Here is a 17,839-nt window from a genome sequence, read left to right as displayed (position 1 = left end):
TCCAGGACATGGAGTCAGAAGCTGAAAAAGCTAATGCAATTTCTGAAAAGTATTCCCGAAGAGGCCGTGATGATGTTTTGGCAGTAAAATAAAGAAGGCTCACATGTGCTCTCGTCATTCTGGTTTGTGGGGTCCCTTCCCACTCTTGGAAAATGAATTCTGAGAGGGCAGGTGCTCTTAGGCAAATCAGCTAAGAGGCACAGTGAAGCCTGGCATGAGAACGGCAGATCTAGAATGGACAGAGACAAACATGACATAAACTAGGTTCCCGGTTCTGCTCCCTTCACCCGGCATCAGTTGGTACAAATCTTCCCAAACTTGTTTTCCTCATTGTGGTCATCTGTTACATGCATGTACTGTGATTTGTCTATCCCTAATGGACCTCTTAGTTTTCAGCTCTTTGCCACTATAAAAAGATCAGCGCTTTTGGAGAGAGAGGTCCTTTGTCCTCTTGCCTCTTTGGGGATACACACCTGGGTTTGCATAGTTGGGTAGCTGTGGGGCTTTGGTAACTTGGCAGGTGTGCCCCAAGTTGCTTTCCAGAATGGCTGAACTACCAAGGATGCATTCAATACTTGGGCCCATCTGATGGGTGGGTGGCAAGTGGATCCTCCCAGGTGGGAATGATAAAGTAGAGAACTTATGATACATGCTTCCCATCTCTTGACAGAGGACTTGAGATGCAAAATGTCACCATTTTTTGGATGTAGCCAGGGTAGGAATTTATTTTGCTTGGCTAGGAGGGTTTTGTTTGGTCTGGCTTTTTCCCCCACAGTGGGAAGAAAACAGATTTTTGTTAATTAAAAAAATTAAAAAACAAAACAAAACAAAACCAGAAGGGAACATAGGTAACACTAAGTCCAAATTCTTTATTTTAAGAGTGAGAAAACAAGTCCAGAGAAGTCAAGAGTTGCTAGTCCACGTCCCACAGCTTGTGATTGATTGAGCTGGGATTTGAACTTGGAGCCTGGGCCTTTCCCACTCAATCATGTTGATCATTCCAGGGATTTTCCTACTAAACTAGTTGGATCAAGGCTCCCATGGGAGTCTTCTGTGTATGAATGTGCCGCATTTGCATGAGAGTCTCAGGGGTGTCAAACATCCATCCCATCCAATGTAGGGTTCTTTCCTGATGATTCTGACTTGTTGCACTATTATCATGTGATTGTGTTGTGATGCAATGTTCTTAGAAGTCAAGATCAGTGCCCTAAACTATCCTAGACCAGAATTCCTGGAGGAGTGTGCACAGGGTATCAAGTGCCAGGTGGGAAGGAAGATGGAAGCCAGCTAGAGTACTTTGTTCATCAGAGCTAAGTGGGGAATGGATTGCCTTGGCAGGAAGTGAGGTCCTTCACAGGTAGTGTTCAAGATGGGACTCGATGTCCACCTGGAGGAGGCTGTTGTGCAAGAGGTCTTGCCCTGAACCACGTCATTGGTCATAGATTTAGAGCAGGAAGATTGGGCTCTGTCCCTGTCACCACCTAATATAAGAGCTGAAGAACAAGTCTTTCTGCAGATGAAATACCTGTGGGATCTTAGGGGACCGCTTTGTTGTGCAGAGGGGGAAGTTGAGGCCCAGGGAGGTTTGGAGCCTTGGGCCTTGCCCAAGACCTCCCAAGTAGCTTGGGGCTTCCAGACCTTAGGGGCTTTCTTCCCTGGGTTTGTGGTGCTCTGCTCCAGGTGGCTCTTCCCCTCATCCCATCCCCACTGACAGACTGGGTGAACTTCCTTGGAGTTCCTGGAATGGCTGTTGGCCCAGTCCAGCAATGGCTTCTTTTTGGTTTAGCCAGTGGATAAGAAATCACAACTCTTTGCCTTTCTTCCATCTAGCTTTATTGGTTTGTCATACAATCATTACAAGAAAAGCAACTTTAAAAATGCAGATCTGCCCCAGAAATGATCTTGGTTGAAGCAAGAAAAGAGGCATGCAAGAGGGGATCTGGACTCTGGCAGTGATTGATAGGGAGAAGCAGCAGCTACGATGGACCGATGGACTGACACCAGGCTGGAGCAGTGGGAGCACAGAGAAGAGGGGCAGAGTCAACGACTCCCACACAACAGGGTCTTTCAAGACCTGCCAAGCATCAGCCAGGCTCCCCTCCCCTCCCCTCCCCCCCACCTAACCCCTCCTCTCAGGGGGTGGGCAAGTGATGTGGTGAGCCAGTACACGCTGGTGAAAGTGAGGATTCTGATCAGACACTGAGATGTGGGCAGCTCCGTGGGGGTCATTTTGATGCTTCTCAGCCTATGGAGAGTCAGTCCTTCTGCATTATTCATTACTCTCTGTGCCAGGCTTCCCAAGTCAGGAGCTGATTGCCATCTTTGCACCTTTTTGCAAGAAGAAAATCCTCATACATCCCGTTCACAAGCATTGATGGTATTCAGAGCAGCGGCCAGCTTCCAGCCAGAGACTGGACCTGTGACTTCACCAGCTTCTTCTGTCGGTGCAGGCTGCCCCCCTCTGCACTGAGGGCTGCATGATGGGTGTGTCATAAGTAAGACTTCCTGGCTGCCCCTGGCTTTCAGAAACTTTTCCTTTTCTATATTGATTCAATATCAAGGTCTTGTCCATCTCTGGACTGCTCTGGCTTTGGGGAGGAGGGAGAGGGGAAAGGGAACATGAAGGCACCGCATGATAGGAAAAAGATTACTGAGCAGGGTCCTCCTCTCATCCTAAGGAGGCCAAGGCCTCCATCGACTAGGGACCACAGTGAAGCGGGGGACCTCTCAGCACACAGTCCCCGGGGGATGCCAGGGGAATCTCCCTGCCCACCTGTGCTGCCTGGCAGATTGACACCCCCAGGAGCTCTTGCAGGTGGCGTGTGCTGATCCCTGTGCCTTGGAAACTCATGGAGAAAGGAGGGATGTGCAGGTGTGGATGCGGTCAGTGTGAGGACATAAGAGGAAGAGGCTGAACAATGCCAAGTACACCAGACGCTGACCCCAGCTACCCTTCAGGCTTCGGACAGCACTGCGGCCAAGACACTTGTGGGACATGAGAGGCTGAGCTTTGTACATACACCATGATCTGGGCAGGACGCAGAGCCTGCAATTGTCGTTTCTGTCCATCCCTCTTATCCTTCAGAAGATGGAGTCGACAGCTGTACAGATGTGAAGAAATACTTCCTCAGGACTCCCCTCTGCATTTATCTGGAATTGAAGAAAAAGCAGGCTGTGATTTTTATCAATCAAGTTCTTTTCGGTTAACATCTACCTACCTGTTTTTGAAACTTCAGAGGACATGGATCCTCAGTCCTTTGACATAAAACCCTTAGGATGGACAGACGGTGTGTTGGAAGAAAGGGTGCCTGAAGGATCTCTTGGCCGTCCCTGTGTCCTTAGTCCAGCTCCAGCCCAGGGGGCTCTTCGGCCTCCCACTTGCTCCCTATATAAACTTGGACAAATTGCATTAGCCTTTGGGGCCTTCACATCTTCATCTGTAAAATGGGCGTCCTTAAATTCCTTTCCTGTGAATGTGTGACTTCCATGCTCTTTGGAACCAAGGAGGGGAGCTATGTTTAGGTTGCTGTGTGGCACAGTGAACAGAGCTGAGTTTGAACCTGGCCTCAGACATGCACTGTCAGTGTGAGCTGTGTGACTGACCTCTTCCAGCTTGTTTTTCCATCTGAAAAAATGTGGACAAGAAGAATGGCCCTACCTCACATTTGTGAAGATCAAATGGCATCTGTCAAGCGCTCGATGAACCTTAACATGCTGTAGAAATGGTGCTATCGTGACCGCTATTAACCTGTTGGACTTGGGTGACCTGAGATAATCTCCTTCCCAGACTTGGAGCCATGGACATTTCGTATTTCTGAGGCTGCAAGTGGAAGGAAGTCCACCTCCCACACTTTCCTGCTGTGTGACAAGCCTACCCTAATCCTTCTGAGCCTCAGGCTTCCTCTTCTGTAAAATGGGAATGCCTCCCACATTTGTTGCAAGGATCAGATGAGATTATTTGTAAAGCACTTTGTAAACCTTAAAGCTTGTGCCAATACCAGCTATTATATCATTCGAACTCTATGATTCTGTGAACTGAGGATAGGGATTTGGGGAAAAAACAAACCATGAACCACCCAGAATGGTCCTTGTGTCCCATGAGAACAAACAGCTTCTTGCGTAGGTCCTAAGGTCAGCATGGATTCAGAGCAGCCTGCTTCCCCTAGAGCTAGGAGACCAAGCAGGGAGATTGGACGTTGCCACTAATCACTCCGAATCTCCACAGAACACTCCATCCTCAGAAGAAGAAGCAATTGCCTTTGTGGTGCCATAGTTAAAAGGAAACTTAGGAAGACTGTGAACAGAGTGCCTGGCACACAGTTGGTGCTCACTAAATGCTCATTGACTTATGTCATTGCATAGAATTCTGTCTGCTAGGATTTATTCAGAGAGGAAACTGCTCCTCTGATGTCAGAGCCCAGACCACTCATTTTGATCACCTCCTCATGGCTGTTTCATATGGGAAGTGCACTCCTGCCAACAGTTGCCAGGAGGCTTGGAACTGTTGAGTCCTAAACAAAGAAGAGTCACTTGTTGCTTATTCTTTTCTCAGTGGGCGGGAAGGCAAAGGAGCCACCAGCGTCTGATGCACAGGGATGGAACTTTGCTTGGGTGGACATCTCCTTCCTCATCCTCCACTTGCATTAGTGGGCTAGATTCCTACAGGGTGATGACTGCTCTTTTGGGGTTCTAGATATAATGTAGAAGATTTCTAGGCTTATATCTCATAAGCCCCATTGGTGTACCCCCTTGATTATCAGCTGGCTAACATTTAGAAAGGGTATTTACCAAGCAGATATAGCAAGAACTATCGTTACTGATCTCCTCCCCCCACCCGCCCTAATTAAGGGTACGCTCTCCCCTTGCTTTCACAAGCTCTCCAGAGCAAGGGGATTCATATTTGGAGAGTACACACATGACCAACGGTTAAACTTATAACTCCCAGTTATTTCCTCAGTGCCCTTTTTCCAAGCCAAGGAAACACCTGAACCACATATTTATTCAATAATTCCCTTCTATTTCATTTCCTGGTATGATTTGCAAAGGAAATGTCAATACTTTCCATGATACAAGTCGTCAGAGCCATGGCAAAGTGATGCTGTGGCCCCATGCGTCTTCTGCTTCTGTTCCTTGGCTTGTTTGCCTTTTCCGCCCCAGCTGGATATACACGTACATGGCGCTTTCACTTGGCTGCATAGCCTTCATTCTCAGCCCACTGGATTGGCTTTCTAGGGTTCTTTTTGTCTCTTCTGGTGCCCAGATGACATTTTACCTCTGAGTTATTTTTCCACGTGCAAGTGTTGGTTTTTTGTCTGATTTTTGGAAACTGACATGTCTGTGATATAACTGAAAGCCCTTTGGAGGATTATCCTTTGGGGCAGTGTGTTTGTTGGGATGTCTTGTGTCAAAACAAAAAAGGATTAGTAAAGTAATACTTTAAAAAACCAGATTGATCTTTGGACTTGGAGTCAGAACCCTGACCGCTAGTTTGCGGACCGTCATTATGGACATATCACTTCCCCACTTCTGTGTCTACAAACTGAGGTGGTTTGCTTCCCTAATATTTTCTGATTTTATGAAACAAGGGTAGCAGGAGCTCAGACTCTGCAGAGGGACAGTTGGCAATCTTAGATCCCCACCTGCCAGGGTTTCTTGCAGTAAATATTGGGTTGTTAAAATCTCACCAGTAATTATTTTTCATCCTGGATAGACGGCAGGTTTTCCAAACATGGTGTTACAGAGAAGTGCAACATTTCAAAAAACAAAGTCTCCCAAGAGCCTCTTCTTGAAGACCTCCAACGAGAGGAGCACTGCTGCCTCCCAAGGCAGCCCACAAGAATTTCTTTGAATGTTTTATATTCATGTATCTTCTAAATCATCAAGGATCTATTTTCCCTTCCAAACGGTTGTTATTTCCCTTTACAGACTTCAGTTCCATCCGTGTTGAATGGCCTTTGCCATCTTGCCAGCCCTTCCCTGGGCACTCCTTGGCTTGGCAGTGCTCTCTCACAAAGATGAAGATGGCATTTTAGACGGGTCTGGTTAGGGCAGAGAACATCATGACTGCCTCCTCCAGTGTCTGTAAGCTTTGTCTCATTAAGTTTTTTAGCAGTCATTTTTTTGTCTCTTGCAAGGTCAGTATTTTGGACCTAAGTGTAAGGCAGCTGGGTGGCGAATTGGATAAAGTACTAGACTGGAGTTAGGAAGACCTGAGTTCAAATCCAGCCTCACACACTGACGGTATGACCTAGGCAAGTCACTTAACCTCTGTTCCGTTTCCTCAGCTGTAATGGGGATCATAATAATACATATCTTGTAGGGGTGTTATGAGGACCAAATGAAATAACAATTGTAAAGTGCTTAGCACAGTTCCTGGCACCCAGTAGGTACTTTATAAATGTAAGTTATCATTAAGGGAACTTAATTGTGCTATAAGGGGCTTGGAAATCATCCATTCTCCCGAGTCAGAGCTCAACATTCCTTCTTGTTCTTGTGGAAGGTCAGAATTCAGAATTTGGCCCAGCAAAAGAAGCTGTGACACTTGAAATGGAGCCCATAGATTGGCCAGCCAGCTTGCAGACCATGTCTGGCGTGAACAATGTGAATGTCTGCTTGGGAGGGTGGCTGGGCAAGGGCCTGGGGCATGGGGCAGCATCCCCAGAGACTCCATCTAGCTTCTCTAGGGCAGAGCCTGTGGGGCTGGGCAGCTCTCACTGGTTCTGCTGTCAGGGTGGGGGATCTTTAGGTCTCCAAGTTCTTTGAGTCCCCCCTCCCCAATTTCAGGTGATGCAAGGATCCTCTTGTATTTATTCCAAGTTTTCCCAGGCAGACCATAAACCTTGTGGGGGTTGGCAGAGACTTTGGGTCCCATTGAGTTCAGCCTCCTTGACAGGGAGACTGGTGAAGGGACTTGGAAGTAGCAGAATAGAGATTTGAACCTGGTCATCTGACCCCTGATCTGGCCCTCGTACCCCTGCTTTGTGACACACTCCCCCCGCCCCCCAATATCAATCCTGTGGGCTGCAGATTCTGAACCGAAGAACTCTTCTACTCACGTCTCTGCCAAGGAGAGCCCTAATGAGACAATCTTCTTCAGCCTGTTTCCAGGCCGGGATCCCTGGGAGCAAAAATTGGCTCAGTTGCAGTTTTATTCACTTGCCCAAGTGACTAGAGGGGTCACCTGCACTGCCAGGTGAGTAGCCTGAGGCTCAGTGAGTGAGAGATAGTTAGAGAAGTGTCAGAGCAGGGTTTGAACACAGGGCTTTCCACTACAGGGAACTAAAGAAAGGAAGGAGTCTATCATGAGTTACTTGGAAATGACCCCTAGAGGCTATGTGTGTGTGTGTGTGTGTGTGTGTGTGTGTGTGTGTGTGTGTGTGTGTGTGTGTGTGCGCGTGTGTGTGTACATGTACACATACCTGCATGCAGAGATTAGAGACCATGACTTAGATCTGTAAGGGAGCTGAGAGACCATTGCAGGCAATGACCTCGTTTTACACATGAGGAAACTGAGGCCTAGCATGGTGATTTCCCTTGTCCAGGGTCACACAGGCAGTGTCAAAGACAGGATTTGAACCCAGGCTTTCCTGATTCTGAAATCAGCATCCACTGTCCCCAGTGAGCCCCAGTTCACTGGAGGGAAGCTGCCTTTGTTTCCCTGGTTGTGTCAATGCCCCAAAGGCAAACAAAGTGGTCTGACATTTCTGTTACGTGACATTTCATGGAATCCTAGAGGTGACCTCAGGACACACCATTCCACGAATTCATTGGACAGATGAGACATTTGTGGCCAACGGCCAAACTCTGGATCTTTTTCTTGGTGACAGATTTAGAGAAGCTCTTTTCAGCTGAGCATTTCTGGAAAGTAAGTCCCCACCCCCTAGAGAGCCATGCAACATTAGCTGTAACTTGGCCAAAAAGGAAGGAGGAGAGAACAGGAGCAAACCTGCATCTTTGCACTGGACCAGATGAAAGCGAGCCCTCCCAGGAGTCTGAGGAACTGGGCTCAAGAATACCAGATGTCAGCATGTTTGTAGAGAGTGTAGGTATTCAAAGCACTTTACAAACACATAACAACCCTGGAAGATAGGTGCTATTGTTTCCCCCAGTTTACAGATGAGAAAACTGAGGTTAGGTGACATGGCCAAAGGTCACCCAGCTAGTAAGCATCCAAGGGAAGATTGGAACTCAGACTTCTAGACCAAGTCCAGCTTGGACTTGGGTACCAAACTGCTACAAACAGTTCTAAACTTTTCCTGCATCCATTTGCCATCCCCCCACTGCCATCTTGGAAGAAAAAACCATCAGCCCATCTTGGAGAGACTTACCTTGTATAACTGTGCATTCTTCTCATAGTGGGCAGTCATGGCCACTGAGGCCTGGTAGTAGGTCTGGATGCGTTTGGTGATGGTGTCAGGGTGGTCATCCCCCTTCCTCTGCAGCAGCCGCTTGGTCATGGTGTCCGCTGAGCACTCCATGCAGATCACCAGGTGGGGTTCTCCAATCTGGTGAGACAGAGCAGGGTAACTCAGTTGTCCATCAGGGAATTCTCCTCCTGTGCCCTGTGATGGCCACAAAAATCCTGTGCTTCTGTGGGGGGGGGGGGAGAGGTGCCCTGTGGGGACCAGTGTTAGTTCTTTGTCTCACCATTCTCATATGAAATATTAATTTTTTTAGTGAGAGCAATGGAATTGGTTTCCATATTTTTGAAAATCATGTTTTTTTATAATTTGGTATAGAGTGATTTGAATGTCTGGTTTTACATTCAATTTCTTTTAAAACTTCTTTGAACCTTATTTTAAATAACTAAATAAAATTCAAAATAAGATTTAGAAAAATAAGAAAATTTAAATAATCAATTTAAATAAAAAGTTGAAAACTTTGTTTTAAAACAGCTGTCAGAACTGAAAGACATAAATCACACAAACGCATGGAGTCAAATGGAAGCATTTTCTCCTACCCTCTTTTATCCGTCCCTCCTACAAATCCGTCAAAGACTTGTGCTGAAATCTGCCTCTAATGTTTGTAACTTCTCCTATTGTCAATCACTTGTTCTTACAACTTCACTGTAGGGTGTTGCTCTTTGACATTTTTAACCTGTGGCTCCGAAGCCCACTGAAACTCTCCATTTGGAAGATTTTTAAACAAGTTAGAAAACTCTGTTTTCAAGTTTTTCCATATGCAGGTATGAGACTTTATAGGGGATACATTTATGTGGTTTTCATCCACAAAATCACGATGGGACTATTTCCAAACTTCTTTTCAAAACGCTTTCCTACAACCTGAGTTTCTTCTGAAAAGCAGCGACTTTCTCACCCATTATTTTTAAAAAGCAGTCTGGCTCATGCCTACTTTTCCAGGCTACCAGGCCAAGGGAATGAGCAGGTTGGATCATGTCTTATGAGAGAGAGCAGCTTGTGGTTAACAATTCTCGGGAGAGGGATGTACCCTTTTCAGATCTGGATGATTTTTTTTTTTTCTGATTAAAAGGGGGAATGACAAAGGCAAATGTGAGACTTTGGTTAGAAATCTATAAGAAAGTGGCTGCAGAGACTTTCTCCGAGCAAAGGCTGCAGGAGAGCTCAGTTCTCCAACTACTCATTGTATGAGATACGCTGGACCCTTTAGAATTACAAACTGGGCTGCTCTGAACCCTAGTACTGTTTCTGGGTGAAGCTTCTGCATAGACAGTGTCTGCCTCAGGGCAGAAGCACATGGGCTTGCCTGGACTGGCCAGCATGTCTGATGGGAGCCATTGTGGCCTGTTACTTCTGAACCCTTGCCTCCTACTTGAATGAGGGGGATGAGCCGATCCCGGCTCCAGCCTTCTGGTCAGAGATTCCTTAGGTGATCGATTCTATGGATGGTAGTGGCCCCAAGAACTACTCCAAGTTCAAAAGTGACCCCACATTTGAGAGTTTGGAGATGTGGTCTTCTCAGGGAGGAGAGGAGTGCCCGATGAACACACCTGGCAAGAGAACAGGATGCCTGTGTGATCCTGTGACCCTCACACCTGAAGGAAGATCAGTAAGGAAATGTTGCAGAAAACCCCTCCTCCCACCGAAGCCCAGTAGGCCCAAAGCTTGTTTGTCTTGGGGGGAATCTTAAGTCACAGGGTCACCTTACAGGTAAACCCCTTAGGAAGGGACTGTGTAGGCTACTGAGGGGAAGAGGGACCCACTGGAGAGGAAAGATCTTGGGCGCAGGGGCTACGAGGTGCAGTGGTCTCTTGGGTGGTGGAGGGAGTGTCAGAACTTCAGCACAGTGATTCTGAGAGGAGTCGTGTAGACAGCTAGATTCACTGACCTGTATGGTGCAATCTTCTGGGAAACCCAAATTCAATTCCCTTACAAGGGGAGTTGATGGGCTCCTGTGTATTTTTTATTCTGGTCCTAGAAGCAGGTGAAGCCTTTGCATCTTGTGGGCGTGAGATAAATGCTGTCCTCCACTGGGCATTTTTGCTGAGGAAAGCACTTAGAAATACACATTTTCCCGTAAGGAGCATTTTAGCCATATCTCATAAGTTTTGGTGTGTTTCACTGCAATTTTCTTTTATGAGATTTTCTATCATGTCTATGACTTGCTTTTTGACCCAATAATTCTTCAGGATCAAGTTAGTCTCCAATTATATTAAATTATTTCTTCAAAGTACCTTTGAAGAATACAGTTTTTATCACACTGATCAGCAAAGGTGGTTAGTATTCTTATCTGCATTGGTTTGTGAGGTTTTCCTGCCGCAATCCATAATCACTTTTTATACAGGTGTTACACACAGTTGAGAAATACACATACTTAGTTCCTCTTCGGTACTTAACAGATATCTGTTATGTCTAATCTTTCTAAAGGTCTATTCTGGTACCTCTTGTTGGTTTGTTTTTGGTTAGGTTGGTCTAGGTCTGACTTGGCTATGAGAGGTCCTCACCATTATCATTTCATTATTTCTTGCTGCAGCGATGAACTCTCCCTTGAAGTATTTAGATGCTATGCTCTTTAGGATTAATCACTGGGGCCTTCAAGCATAAAATCATTGCCCTCCCCGCCTTGCCCCCTGTGTTTTCTGTGGCTTGGTCTGAAATCATGACTAATAGCCCTGCTTTTTGAGGTCACTGAAAGCATCACAGATTGTGGCCAAGCGCCTGTGCTGAATCCCCTGAGTACTTGCGCTCTTGTTCTCAGTCCCCTCTGCTGGTGGAGCGGGGCTCCTGCCTTCATCCGTACCTACATTGGTATATTCAGCCAGAGACTTCCTAGAACTTGGGGTGGGGCAGACAAGCCCGAAACTAGGCCCCCAGGATAAGACCCCGTGCATGGGAGTCCAAGCTGGTGCTTGGCCGAAGGCTCTGGGCCTCGGAGTACATCAGGAGGAGACCCTCGCAGAAGTCACCTTCCCAGATTCTGCCAGAGTGTGCATAATTGAAACTGTACATAACAAGACCTCACCCTGCGCTCAAACACTTCACCCTGCTTCACTTCTTGGGGATAGCCCTCGATGAGGAACCCCTTCGTGTCTCCTCCCAGGTGGGCAGCCATGGCTTCCTTCAGCAGCTCCAGAACGATGCCCTGTGCCAAAGATAAGGCCTTGAACATGCAGAAGGGAGGGAGACCCCTTGGAAGTGGGTCTGCTCCCTTGGGGCTTGTCCACACCAGTGGTGTGGGAGAGAAGCAGCCATGGGTGCCATTAAATAGATTATAAAAAAGAATATGATGTCAGTTTGGGGAAGGCTGGCTACACTCCACAAATCTCTTTGATGTGCCCACCATGGCCCAGAATAGCAAGGGCAGTTCCTGCCCTCCAAAAGCTTCCATTCTGCTGAGGAGGAGGGGCCCAGGGAGTTCAGAAGTGGTGGGGACAAAACAAGAATCTAGGAACATGGGAGGCAGCTGGGGGAGGGGAAGGAGGCAGAGAAGGTTGTGTAGACACTTTAGCCCCTTAGGGAACCTCCACAAAGGCCCCTTCTGGGTACAGTTGCTCAACCCCAGTGGAGGTGAGAGGCAACTTTGGAGGATGGGGCTTGGGAAGCAGCCAGTTTGTGACAGGTCTTAGCTGTGTGAGGCCAGGGCATGACTTTACCCTCTCTGAGCCTCTAAGAGATGGGGACGATAAACACCTTGTAACCCTTGACGGCTTATTATCATTATTGATTTGAAGCCTGGGGCCAGGCAAGTCTTTCAGCTTGGAGGATTGAGACAGACTTTAATTCCACATGAGCTGGGCATGGTGATATACCTCAGTAGTCCTTGTTGCTGAGGGGTGTGGGGAGAAGGAGGATCCTGAGGCAGACCCTACACAACCTAACCCCATTTCTCTGAAGGCAACAGGGAGCTGCCTAGGAGTGACATGGTCAGCCCTGATGCCCACATGCAGGATGGATTGGAGAGTGACAGACCAGCCTTGGGAAGTGAATTGGCTTCACTGTCAATTAGGGGGAAGGGCACGGGCACCCCTTGTAGAGACCCTAGCCCAGAACCCAGGCCCCTGGGCCCTCCCATCATTGCAGGGGATTCTGGGATTTCTCAGACAAGAAAAGCCTAAATAGGGGTGACCTTCATCCAAGAAGAGGTGCTTTGGAGACAGAATTCTTTCATTTGAGCTGTGTCCAGGCTACTCTCATTGGTAGCCTTTGCGGGGGTGAGGGGGGAATGAAGGAGGGGTCACACTCCATGTCCCAGGGGAGGACAGGGCCCTAAGCGAATTTGAATAGGGGCCCTGCAGTGACCCTGGGGAGTGGCCACCCCACCCTCACCCCCCAGAAGAGCTGGTTTTCAGGAAAGGCTACTTTAGTGTCTGCCCAAGTCCTTGGTTTTCTTTCCTTGGGGTATTTTACTCTGACTCGGTTCAAAGGATCATTGTTAGAAGGGGCCTAGAGGTTCCTTAGGGTCACCACCACAGATAAGTAAACTGAGGCTAGGAGCAGGGAGGGGGATGGGCCTTGGGGACTGGCCTCAGTCATATAGAACTGAGCTTTGAACCCCATCCTCTTTCCATCCTAGTAGAGGAACTGCTAATTGAGGACTGATTCCTCCGGGGCAGAAGGGTGTTGGGTGGGGTGGGGGTGCCCTCTGAATCTGGGGACCTAAAGCAAGGAGGGCATCAAGTGGTTTCCAGCTCCACTACTCATGCCACGTGGCCCTCTGTCCTCTTTGCCCCCTCCCAGCCCCATACCACATGTGTCCACTTTGCCCGTGCCGGGTTCCTAGCTGGCTGCTTACCGCAGGCACAGGATCTCCCCGCTCTAGGGCCTCTCTGATCAACAGGCTTCTCTCTGATGCCAAAGCCAGCTCATCCTTCAGGAGCTCAGCGATAGAGATGTGTGTGAAGCCGTATTTCTGAACTAACTTCTCACACTGGGTTCCTTTGCCAGAGCCAGGGCCACCTGCAGAAGGAGAAAAGGCTTAGTTAGGCATCCCTGTCCTGGGCCCTGTCAAAAACTGGGGTGGAGGGACGAGTCTCCCCTGCCCCCGCATTTTTCCTATTCTCATTTTGGGGCATAGAAAAGTGAGAGCTCATGATCATCCCCTTCAATGGTGGAATATATCCCTCTCCTTAAGCCCTTTGCAATGTGGCTTCCTCACTAATTTCCTATGACTGGCCCTAACCCTCCTACATTCTGGATCACCTGGTCCTCCTCACATTTACTCCCTCTTCGACTTTGCCCAGACTATCCCCCATGCCAGGTGTGCTATCCTTCCTCACTTTCACATCTAGGAAGCAGCTCCAGCTTTCTTCAAGGCTCAGTACAAGCCATCTCACTGCTAATTAGTCTTTTCCATCTCTCCCGCTCCCTCTCACACCACCCCCGGACAATGTCTTCATCCTTATTTTGTGTATATTTTGTTTTTATTGATCTGTGTACATTTTGTAGCCCCTCCCTCCAAGTAAGCTCTCTGAGGGGAGGGACCATTTATTGTTATTTGGCTTGGCATTCAGTACCCAGCCAGAGCTTGGCACAGTAATTTATAAATGAAAATCGAATGGAAAGGAACGGAATTTTCCCCAAGAGGACTTACTACGACATCTACAAAGTCCGCAGCAGAATGTTATATACTTTCCTTAAGATGGAACCTTGAGATGACAACATCAAGAGACAAGACAATTTTTGCCTGATCCTGCTTGCTTCTTTGCTGACTCAGCCACTATGGGACTGGTCCTGTGTGCAGAGGGCAGGACTACGCACAAGCAGGTTTCAGAACCATTCCCAGATGGAAGGAGCTGCAGCCTGCCAGGGGCTGGCTGGCAGACATGGGGCAGAGAGCTGGCCTGGGAGGAGGGTCAGACCTCATGTCTCCTCTGAAGGTCCTTCCAAGATTCCCTCCCACGCCTGCTTTCCTGCCTGACAGCCAAAGTTCCCTCTGAGTGACAGGTTGGGATGGCTACCGCTTTTTAAAATTTAAAAACAAGATGGAAAAAACTCACCCAGCCCATTTATTTAAACAGTAGGAAAAGTTACTTTCCTGAAATGAAAATAGATGGAGGGATTTTATTTTTGTTTTGTTTTCTAAAAAAGTCCTCCCATCAAATCTGATACCAAGGGAGCTTAATTCATTAAGAGCACATTTTGCCCATCACCGAGTGATTATAGAGAATTGTATAATAGTGAAAACTATGTTGCTACATAGTTTTTATTTTAGAATCATAATTAAATCAGGGGGAGGCAGGATGGCATTGTGAAAAGAGATCTCACTTCAAGTCTTGTCCTGGATGTTTGGCCACTCTTAGGGATGAGCTGCCTTTGGGGGTCAGTAGAGGAAATTTCTGCACTGGTAGAACACTGATGAGTAGGGCAGACCGAAAAAAAGTTAAATTAGATATTATTTTCATATATATGTATATATAACATAGATACATGTGTACAGATGTGTTATTTCATATAGATGTATACAAACATATGCACATTTATGAATATATACACAGATATTCACATATACATGTATCTACCATGGCTAAGGAGCAAGAAAAACTTCCGTATCTTTGCCTTGGTAGAAAATCAGGAAAAAGTGGCCATTTTCTGCTTTGAACTCTTGGAATTTCAGAGCTGGGGAGAAAGCAGAGCTCATTCACTTCCATCCCCACTTGATCTATGAATCTCATCTGAAATCTACATCCCATGTGTGTCTCACTGTTACTCTCATCCCTAGTAAAGGATGCTGGCTTGCTCAGCAAACAATTGATTGCTGTTACAATCCTGTATCCCTTCATCTCCTCTGCTGGGCCCTCATGAAAAGTTCTGTCTGATACCTTGCTAAATTCAGATCCATTCTATTTAATTTGCCAGTCTAGACACCCTGTCAAAGAAGGAAACTGAAATCAGTTTGAGATGATTTGTTCCTAGGAAATCCTCCCTGATGTACTTACTGCCTTCTTTTCTCAGTGTTTACAAGCTAAGCCTCAGAACTGTTGTTAAACTCATTTATCTATGGGCAAAGGACTCTACCTTCTTCCTCTTTGGGCGAGGTAGGACAATTTGGGGCAGTTGCTAACCCTGTACCACCTTTCCCTTCCTCCATGATTCATGGAGTCCAATGGGATGTGATTTCTCCAGGCCAGGTGACAAACTCATTTAGAGCAAGCAGCTCATTTGGGGATGTAACTTTCCTGCCGTCTGCAATTGGTGCTTCCACTTTCCTCCCTTACAACCCAGCTTCTGACCTTATTGCACTGAAACTACTCTCTCCAAAATGACCATTGGTCTTTTAGCTGCCAAACCAGTGGCCTTTTCTCCATCCTTATTCTTGGCCTCTCTGTGACCACTCTCTCCTCCTTGATAGCCTCTTCTCTCCTGGTTTTCCTCCTGCTTGTCCCGCCCTGTCTCAGTCTGGATCCTCCTCCAGATCGCCTACTCTAGCCATGGGTGTTCCTCAGGCTCTCTCCTGGACCCCCTTCTCTTCTCTCTCTGTCCTTTTTCTCTTGGTGATCTCAGCAGCTCCTGTGGATTTACTGACTCTCTCTATGCTGATGATTCTCGAACCTCCCCATCCTAACCTGGTTCTCTGCTGGCCTCCAATCTCCCATCTCCAATTGCTTTTCAGACCTCTCAAACAGGATGTTCATTATCCTTCCCCCCAAACCTTTCCTATTACTGTGGAAGCCACCCTCCATCCTCCTAGTTCCTCAAACTCACAATCTCCGAGTCATTCCGGGCTCCTCAATATCTTTATCTCCCCACATCCTGTCTGTTGCCAAGGCCTGGGGATTTCACCTCTGCAGCATCTCCTCAATACGCTCCCCGCCCCAACACTGCCCCTCTCCTGGTGCAGACTGCATCATGTCACCCCTGGATGACTGCAATCACTGCTGGAGGGGAGGGGTGTCTGCCTGGCCTCCAGTTCATTCTCCTTTCAGCCACAAAAGTGATTTTACTAAGCTCAGGTCCAGACAGGTCATCCCCCTACTCAATAAACTCCAGTGGCTCCCTTTCACCCCTCAGGATCAAATATGCAATGAGCATTGTGGACTCACAAGCTTATTAATCAACTCAGATTTTTAAAATGTGCAGGTGATGGGAGCCAAGGAAGGTTAAAAAAACAGATCCAGGGTAGAGCAAGCTGCCTGGCTCCCTGAAGAGGTCACCTGTCAGCTTCACCTAGCAATCATTTCTGTGGGATGGTAGCATATGGATGCATGATGGAGAGGTTCATGACTAACTAATGAGCAGAACTATGTCACCCCCTTGACATCTCTCTTGAGGACCAGGCCCCAGTGACTACCATAGCTTCAGCCTTCCAGCCACTGCCTCTGCCCAGCCACGACCCCCAGACCCATTCCCACAGAAACTGGTGTGTTCTTACAGACAGTCCTAGTCACACCATCCAGCTAGCCCAATCTATCTTAACCAGACAGGACCATAATAGCCAGCCAAGTGGAGGGCAGCCAGGCCAGAACGCTTAACCACCAAACCATAGATGGGACCCCTCCTCCATTACCTAATACCTTAACGAGCTCCTCCTGCCTTTTAAATATTAATCATATTCCCATATTCTATGTAAATTTCAGTTATGTAATTGCATCTTTTACCCTCTAAAAATCCATCTTGCTTTCTCTGAAGTTGTTGGTTCCTCTCCATGAGAGGGAAGCATCAAGCTCATTAAATGCCTGTACCTGGATTAGAGGTGGTCTTTGAGAAAGTTGTACCCCAACACATCATGAAACCCCAACAGCTTTTGGTGTCCCAGAGTTTAAGCCATAAGAGTTATCCCATACACTAAGGCTGGGATATATCTGAGCTACTAAATGTGTGTTAGATCTGAGCTACTCAGCCTAAAATTATATTCCTTTCAGCATCCTAAATAATTTAGTAAATGGGTACTTGGCCTAGTAACCTGCATGTTACTAGATATATCTTTCTCCTAATATCTGGGGCCCTGTATATGGAACTTGTCTGTCAGATTTGTGTCTCTCAGACTACAGGTCAATTCATCTACGGTCAGCAGCAAACAGTGGATACCAGTCCATACTCCCCCCTCATCCCCTGGATGTGACCTAGCCTTGGTTCCAGTCAACTTCCTCCCTGGGACCCACTGAAGCAGGGACGGCTCTATGCCCTTTTCAGCCTGAAGAAGCTACTGAAGCAGAGACCTTCATCTCTTTTCCCAAATGAATTTGGGTCCCAGTTCTCTGAGGGGGGCATGATGGAGTGCTAATAGAAGCTTCCTCCATCCCCAGTATCCTCACGTGGGTCTTTCTGACTCAGATCCCAGAACTCTATCCATTATGTCACCAAGAAATGCAAGCTGGATTGACGTCAACCTATGGGAGGGTCTGTTGAAAGCCAAGCCACAATGAGACTACGGACAGTGATAAAATGAAAAGTTTTGGCATTAGGAACACTAGTCTTGGGACCAC

The 17,839-nt window shown here is 47.3% G+C and overlaps 1 protein-coding gene across 3 annotated transcripts in view; it reads right to left on the bottom strand.

The window, feature by feature from the left end:
- Positions 1-1,816: 1,816 nt before the first annotated feature.
- AK5 (adenylate kinase 5) overlaps positions 1,817-17,839 on the bottom strand; it is a 196,460-nt gene continuing 180,437 nt past the window's right edge. For 2 of the 3 annotated variants that reach the window (XM_072649905.1, XM_072649907.1), the window contains exons 11-14: positions 13,210-13,373; positions 11,440-11,559; positions 8,328-8,504; positions 1,817-3,150 (exon numbers count right to left, since the gene is read on the bottom strand). In XM_072649905.1, the coding sequence (XP_072506006.1) occupies positions 3,082-3,150; positions 8,328-8,504; positions 11,440-11,559; positions 13,210-13,373 (530 nt within the window). In that variant the 3' untranslated portion in view covers positions 1,817-3,081. The remainder of the gene's footprint in view (positions 3,151-8,327; positions 8,505-11,439; positions 11,560-13,209; positions 13,374-17,839) is intronic. The other variant, XM_072649908.1, reaches the window with a different exon arrangement.

Source organism: Notamacropus eugenii, chromosome 2, assembly GCF_028372415.1.
Source record: "Notamacropus eugenii isolate mMacEug1 chromosome 2, mMacEug1.pri_v2, whole genome shotgun sequence".
Taxonomy (NCBI): Eukaryota; Metazoa; Chordata; class Mammalia; order Diprotodontia; family Macropodidae; genus Notamacropus; species Notamacropus eugenii.
This window is presented reverse-complemented; position numbering and strand designations above follow the sequence as displayed.